The sequence below is a fragment of the Eschrichtius robustus genome, chromosome X (genome assembly GCF_028021215.1).
Source record: "Eschrichtius robustus isolate mEscRob2 chromosome X, mEscRob2.pri, whole genome shotgun sequence".
NCBI classification, from domain to species: Eukaryota; Metazoa; Chordata; class Mammalia; order Artiodactyla; family Eschrichtiidae; genus Eschrichtius; species Eschrichtius robustus.
The window spans coordinates 135,530,278-135,538,594 of NC_090845.1; the positions used below are offsets into that span (position 1 = coordinate 135,530,278).

An 8,317-nucleotide genomic window follows, 5' to 3' on the forward strand; every position below is an offset into this window, starting at 1 on the left:
ACCCAGCATCCGCTTCCCTTCTCTTGGTACTGGTATCGTCATGTCACGCTAGAAAATCTCCCCTTTCCTTTTCTCTCGGTCATTATGGTTCTGATAGAGTTGACGTCACCTCTGATTCCAGGGGTGGGCATGTGGCTCAGACCTGGCCAATCGGAGCACTGCTTTCCTCCGGCCGTGGTGATCCCATCCAACCAGTGACACTTTTGGGGCTGCAGGAGGGCAGACTGGTAATGGACAGAGGGGAAGCTAGAGCAAGAAGAAGACACATCTCAGAGAACCAAATCCTGGATCCAGCCATGCCTGAAGACAGGAACTACCTCTGTACATTTCAGTTACACAGACCCAGAAATTCTCCCTTTGGCTTAAGCCAATGTGGATACTTTTGATTGTTTCTGTTCTACTTTTTTTCACTTGCAATAGCAAAGTCTTGACTATTAATGAATTGAGGGATCATAATTTTATGTATTTAACTACTGTGGTCTGAAGACTTGGCCCTCCTTTATTACTTCAAGGGAGAAATAGGCCTCTTTTCTTGTTAAGGGATTAGCTCCTTGCTGATCAACTCATACTGTGGTAGAAAAGGAGACAAATGAGTCAAAGGAGGGGAGGGACTGCAAGGGGCAGCTGGAGGAAAGGGACAAGGAGAAGGACCATCCTTTTCCAGACAGAGCACCCAAAATTGGCCCAGAAGTGGGCCATATAGTGGATATGGAGAAGCCTGTGCCTTCCACATTATTATTATTATTTTTTTAAATGCATGAGGTTTGTCATTTTTACTTATTTATTTATTTCTTTTTGGCTGTGTTGGGTCTTCGTTTCTGTGCAAGGGCTTTCTCTAGTTGTGGCAAGTGGAGGCCACTCCTCATCGCGGTGCGCGGGCCTCCCACTATCGCGGCCTCTCCTGTTGCAGAGCACAGGCTCCAGATGCGCAGGCTCAGTAGTTGTGGCTCACGGGCCCAGACGCTCCACGGCATGTGGGACCCTCCCAGACCAGGGCTCGAACCCGTGTCCCCTGCATTGGCAGGCAAACTCTCAACCACTGCGCCACCAGGGAAGCCCCATTTTCAATCTTTTAAATCTTTGCCCATATAGTAGCCAAAATCATATCTCAATATTGTTTCACTTTCTTTTGATTTCTAAAATGGTTTAACAACTTTCATATGACACCTGGCCAGTGGTAACTCCTCTTCTGAGAACTGTCTTTTCATATCCTTTTTTTCTATTTTTTAATTGTAATAGTCATATTTTACTTGAGTGGTGAGTGCTCTTTATATGTTAAAGATATCAAATCTTTGCTATAATTTGAAAATACTTTCCTTCCTCATTGCTTCATTTTAACTTTGGTCATAGTTCTTTTCTATATAGAAGGTTTTTAAAAACTTTTTACATGTATTTAAGTGATCGATCTTTTCATTATGATTTCTGTAGTTTATGTCCAATAGAAAGCCTTACCCACTGTAAAACTGTAAAATTTGTCACTCATAACATCTTCTAGTACTTTAAAATTTTAATCCACTAGGAATTTATTTGGGTGCAAAAAATGATATTGATCTAATTTTGTTTTGCCCCCAAAGTTTAGTCAGGTGTTGGAACGTTATTTATTGAATAATCCGTATTTCTCCACTGAGTTGAAATGTCATCGTCACCAAATTTTAACCCCCATCTTTGTTTATTCTTGCAATTTGTTCTTCCAGCTAATTTGGGTTGAGTGATCTGGGATGGCCTCTCTGAAGAAGTGACCTGAAGGATTCAGTACAGAAAGTTGGGATTCGGGAGGGAGAAGAAAGAGACAGAGAAAGACAGACAGACATTTGATTGGTTCAGCTTAAGTTGCTTTCCCAAGAATGCAGGGAGAAACGTGAGGACAAGAAGGGGATGAGAGAGAGGAGATTAAAGCATCAATGGATTAGAGGACTGTTGAGTTGGGGATACTTGAACATTTGAGTTTTTCTATTTTTTACTATTATAAATAATGTTGCTGTGAATATTTTGTTTAAAAGGGTTGCATACACACATATGTGTAAATATACACAGTCTTAATTTTAGTGATGAGAGAGTTTTCAGGTTGAGTTCATAATTTTGCAAGAACTATGCATTCCCGCATGACATATTTATCCAGGTCTTTGTAATTATAGCATATTACCTGGTTAGGGAATGAGGGAACATTACTCTACCATGTAGTAGAGTGAAGGATATGTGGAGAAAGGCCAAGATATGTGTCTGCAAAATTGATGTGCAAAAGAAAAAACAAGTTCCATATTCTCATGGGAAGGTAGGGTTTATCAGCCAGGATGCCAGCAGTTGTGTCTAAGGGACCAAGCCAGAGATGTGACTGGAGAGAAAATGTAAAATTAAGAGTCAGAAGTCAGAGTAAAACCGAAATTGAAAGAGTACATAAAGAACAATGGTGAAATTACTTGGATTACACAAGTCAGAAGAAAGCTGGTCTAGATTTTACTTTTTACAGAAAAATTAATTTCCAAAAGAATTAAACTTGAAATGGGAAAAAATGAAAGCATACAATTAAGTAGAAAATATGAAACCGTAAAAATGAAAGGAGAAAACATTGATGAAGACATTTATGCATGATACAAAACCCCAAAGCCATGCATGAATAAATATGAATCAATGTCTGAACACAAAGAAATGTGAAACGCATTTATGGCAGAAAACACCGTGAAAGCATCAAACTGGGAATCAATTGGGATAATTCTTTATAAATCAGATAGTAAAAAAAGCAGGATACAAAGTGCAGAAGGCAAAAAAATAAAATAAAATCAATGTCTAATTACACAAAAATGTTAAACTCTGTTATGGCACAAAACACCATAAATAAGATGAAAAGACAAACAAGTTAGGAAAAAATCAGTGATACAAATAGTAAACTAAAGAAAATATCTTTAAAATGTAAAAAAAAAAACCAAAAAACTCTTAGAAATCAGTACATAAAAGACAAACAATCCAATAGGGAATTGTACAAATGACAAGAACATGGCATTCATGGAATAAGAATTATAAACAGCCAAATTGGTACTTGATATGATCTTATTTATGTAAAAAAAATATTGTAAATGCAGGTTAGCATATCCTAGGAAAAAATCTAGAAGAATACACATAAAACTGCTCATAGTGGTTAGTGCAGAGACATTATGAGAAAAAAATTTTTAAAATATATTTATTATTTATTTATTTTTGGCTGCGTTTGGTCTTCATTGCTGTGCATTGCGCGAGCAGGGGCCACTCTTCGTTGTGGTGCACGGGCTTATTGCGGTGGCTTCTCTTGTTGCAGAGCATGGGCTCTAGGCACGCAGGCTCAGTAGTTGTGGCACACGGGCTCAGTAGTTGTGGCTCACGGGCTTCAGTAGTTATGGCTCACGGGCTCTAGAGTGCAGGCTCAGCAGTTGTGGCACACGGGCTTAGTTGCTCCGCGGCATGTGGAATCTTCCCAGACCAGGGCTAGAAGCCGTGTGCCCTGCATTGGCAGGCAGACTCTCAACCATTGTGCCACCAGGGAAGCCCCCTATGAGAAATTTTAACTTTCTAATAATGCACCTTTATGTAAAGCATAAATGATTTTATTTCATTAAAATTTTTTTTAACCATTTAAAAAATTGAAGTATAGTTCGTTTACAGTGTTGTGTTAGTTTCAGGTGTATAGCAAAGTGATTCCATTACACACACACACACACATTGCTATATATATATATATATATATATATATATATATATATATATATATATATATATATATATATATATATATATATATATATATATATTCTTTTCCAGATTCTTTTCCACTATAGGTTATTACAAGATATTGAATATAGTTCCCTGTACTATACAGTAGGTCCTTGTTTATCTACTTTATATATAGTAGTGTGTACAAGTTAATCCCAAACTCCTAATTTATCTCTCCCCCTCTCCCTCTGCTATCCTCTTTGGTAACCATAAGTTTGTCTTTTATGGCTGTGAGTCCATTTCTGTTTTGTAAATAAGTTCATTTATATCATTTTTTCAAAGACTCCACATACAATTGATATCATATGATATTTGTCTTTCTCTGTGTTACGTCACTTAGTATGCTAATCTGTAGGTCCATCCATGTTGCTGCAAATGGCATTATTTCATTTTTTTATGGCTGAGTAATATTCCATTGTATATATTACCACATCTTCTTTATCTGTCAATGGACAGTTAGGTCGTTTCCATGTCTTGGCTACTGTGAACAGTGCTGCTCTGAACATAGGGGTGCATGTATCTTTTTGAATCATAGTTTTGCCTGGATATATGCCCAGGAGTGGGATTGCTGGATCATATGGTAGTTCGATTTTTAGTTTTTTAAGGAACCTCCATACTGTTCTCCATAGTGGCTGCACCAATTTACATTCCCACCAACAGTGTAGGAGGGTTCCTTTTTCTCCACACCCTCTCCAGCATTTAATATTTGTAGACTTTTTTTTTTTTTTTTGGCTGCGTTGGGTCTCCATTGCTGTGCGTGGGCTTTCTCTAGTTGCGGTGAGCGGGGGCTACTCTTCGCTGCAGCGCATGGGCTTCTCATTGAGGTGGCTTCTCTTGTTGCGGAGCACAGGCTCTAGGCGCACAGGCTTCAGTAGTTGTGGCACGCGGGCTCAGTAGTTGTGGTTCACGGGCTTGGTTGCTCTGTGGCATGTGGGATCTTTCCAGACCAGTGATTGAACCCGTGTCCCCTGCATTGGCAGGCGGAGTCTCAACCACTGCGCCACTGGGGAAGTCCCTATTATTTGTAGACTTTTTAATGATGGCCATTCTGACCGGTGTGAGGTGATACCTCATTGTAGTTTTGATTTGCATTTCTCTAGTAATTAGCGATATTGAGCATCTTTTCATGTGCCTGTTGGCCATCTGCATGTCTTCTTTGGAGAAATGTCTACCTAAATGATTTTATAATAAGCATATATTGTAGTTGAAAAAAATAAAAAATCTCTAAGTGTCCAGAACTGTAAATACACAGTGATTCCAGTTTTGTTTCCCTGCTTTAAATACACATGCACATACATTTGTAGTTCAAAAAGAAACCTGAAGGAAACCATGAAAATGTTCACAGTGGTTCTCTGTAGGTGGTGAGATTGTGAAGGGTATTTTTTTTTTGTCATTTTATGAGCTTCTGTAACTGCACAACTTATCCAGTGACAGTGTTTTATTTCTATAAATACAAAAAACAATGTTTTAGAATAAAAAAATGCAACAGAAATATTTGATCTTTGCTAGAATGGAGGAAAACCTGGCACACAAAATAGGATTCACCAAATGGACCATCTACACTAAATTTCAGACTCCTATGTAGTTGGATTCACTCCCAAAGCATCAGGTATGTGCCAGCTGCACTGGAGGAGTGTGGCCTTGTTTCGCATATGCCGTAGACGATGGGATTGAGCATGGGAGCGAGGACCACATACAGCACAGAAAGAACCCGGTCTCTCAAGCCAGAGTGTGCAGAGCTGGGAAGGATGCAGCGGAGGACTGAAGTGATGTAGAAAATACAGACCATGGTGATGTGAGCGCCACGGGTAGAAAAGGCTTTTCTTCGGCCCTCAGCAGAGTGAATCCTGAAAACCGCAGCGACAACATGTATATAGGAGATCACAACCAGGGCACAGGGTGCAAGAGCCACCAGAAAACTGAAGAAGAACAGGGCAAGTTCATTGGCCCACGTGGTGGAGCAAGAGAGTTTGAGCAGTGGAGGGAGGTCACAAAAGTAGTGGGTGATAAGGCAGGGTCCACAGAACTTGAGTAGAGCTGCAAGGATGGTGTGGGTGAGTGCATTGGTCAAAGCAAGCAGGCAGGAGATTGAAGGCAGTCCTGTCCGGGTCCTTTGGCCCATGAGGACTAGGTAGTGCAGTGGCTGGCAGATGGCTGCGTAGTGGTCATAGGCCATGGCTGTGAGCAGGAAGCACTCCCAGGGAGCCAGGAAGTGGAGAAAGAATATCCGGGTAAGACAAGCATGACAGGGCATGACCCGCACTGGTGCCAGCAGATGTACTAGAATCTGAGGCACCGTGTTGGACATATAGGCAGTATCCAGCAGCGAGAGGTTGGCCAGGAAGAAATACATGGGGGTGTGGGGTCGGAAGTTCCCAGCCACAGCCACTATGTAGACCAGCAGAAAGATGGCGAAGAGCAAATGCCTCAACTCCTCAGTGTCCCATTCCCCAGCTGCATGAAACCACGCACAGAAACTTGCACCTGTAGAGTCCAACTCAGAGTCAGATGAGGGTTTAAGTTTGGAGTTTCAATTTACAAAAGGGAGTGGTGGTGAGGGACAGAGAAAAAGAAGGCAGGTTTCAGGCTTAAGGGAATAAAACTCAGAATTGGAAGAATGAAATTAGGCTCAGGAGACCAGTGGTAAAGTAGAGGCCAGGAGAATGGAAACCCCATCAGCCCTCACACCAAGAGGAGGTGCACAGACCTTGAAGTCACAGTGCATGCACATCCTATGAGAATATCAAAGTCAGTCCCTCAGAAACTTCTACCTGAATAAGTGGCCCTGCACCTTGTAATTACCTGAAATTGCCCCATCACCAACCCAACAGAACCCCTACTCAGGATCAGTGATGAGGTCAAGATCAGGTCCCTCCTTCTCTTGCGCTGAACCTTTCAGTGCCTCCCATCTCACTCAGAGTCAAAGCCAAAGTCCTCCTCATGGGCTAGCAGGCCCTCTGTGATATGCCCTCTCCTTTCCTCTCTGATCATCAGACAAGAGTTTCGTCAGCATCTTGTCCCATGTCACATCTTCAGACCTACCTACAGCAGCAAACATCCTTACCTATTTCCTGCCTTGGCGGAAGAGGGCTCTGCCCTTCTATCCAAGGCTAACTTCTCCAGCTGCTCTTCATCTCAGTACTTGGCAATCCTTTTACATGTGAGTGTACTAAATGCCGCTAAATTGTTTACTTTAAAAGGGTTTATTTTATGGTATGTCAATTTTGCCACAATAAAGAAGAAAGCAAATTAAAGACTTTTTTCAGACATATAAAAGCTGAATTATTGTCAGCAGAAAACCTGCACTACACGAAATGTTAAAGACAGTTCTCCTCAAGGAAGGACGACACCAGATGGAAATTTGGATCTACATGAATAAATGACGAGTTCCAGAAATGGAAAATATGTAGGTAAATATAAATTTTTCTCATTTTAATATCTCTTTCAATCATAGCAAACCGTTTAAGCAAAAATATTAACAGCATAGTGTGCGGTTTATAACCAATGTAGAAATAAAATGTATGACAACAATAGTACAAAGGACATGAGTGGGTAATTGGAAGTATATTGTTGTAATGTTCTTACATGATATGTGGAATGATTTTAAACCATTTGAAGGTAGTCAATAATAAGGTAAAATGTGTATTAGAAACCCTAGATCTAAAAAAAGATATAGTGAGGATAAAATTGAATGCTAAAATTTATTCAATCTAAAAGAAGTCATGAAAAGATGGAACGAGGAATACAGAACACATGGGACAAACAGAAAATAAAGTGCAGGATGGTAGATTTAAACTGAACCATATCACTAATTACATTAATGGTAAATGGTCTTCAGTTAAAAAAATGCTTCAGTTAAAAAGCAGAGATTGTCAAAGTGGATAAAAAGGCAAAAAAAACATATGCTAAGCATAAGAAACCCACTTTAAACATAAAGATATACATCTGGTAACAGTAAAAAGATGTCTGAAGACATACCATGCAAACTCAAATAATAAGAAAGTTTGAGTAGCTATATTAATAGCAGGCAGAGTAGACTTTATGATAAGGAATATGATGGGATGGAGGACATTTGCTAATGATAAAGGGATTATTTCATGAAGAAGTCATAATAACAAAGCTTCAAAATGTATGAAACAAAACTCACAGAAAAGAAAGGAGAAGTAAAGTAGCAATCAAGAGGAAACTTATCTTAAGTAACAGAACGATATTGCAGAAAATCAGACATAGAAGAGCAAATTTTAATTTTAAATTTAACCTAAATAAGCAGTAGGAAAGAAATAATGAAGAGCAGATATGAATAAAATGTAAAATGAACAAATAAATGATAGAGAAAAATCCATGAAACTGAAAGCTTTTAAAAATACCAATAAAACTGATAAAAACTGTAACCAGGGAATGTTAGGAAAAATATTTGTGAATAAATTTGCCAATTTAGATGAGATGGACAAATTCCTTGAATGACACAAATCACCAAAACTAACTCAAGAAGAAGTGGAAAACCTGAATATCCCTAAATCTATGAAAGAAATGGAACAGAAAACTCCAGGCCCCTATGACTTTACTAGTGGCACAC

General features: G+C 39.5%; 1 protein-coding gene across 1 annotated transcript; it reads right to left on the reverse strand.

Annotated features, from left to right (window-relative positions):
* Window positions 1–5,332: 5,332 nt before the first annotated feature.
* LOC137756490 (olfactory receptor 3A1-like) lies at window positions 5,333–6,799 on the reverse strand. The gene is made up of 2 exons (XM_068532728.1): window positions 6,784–6,799; window positions 5,333–6,225 (listed from the first exon to the last, which is right to left on the reverse strand). Exons 1-2 carry the CDS (start codon window positions 6,797–6,799, stop codon window positions 5,333–5,335), a joined length of 909 nt encoding a protein of 302 aa, XP_068388829.1.
* Between the last annotated feature and the right edge of the window lie 1,518 nt (window positions 6,800–8,317).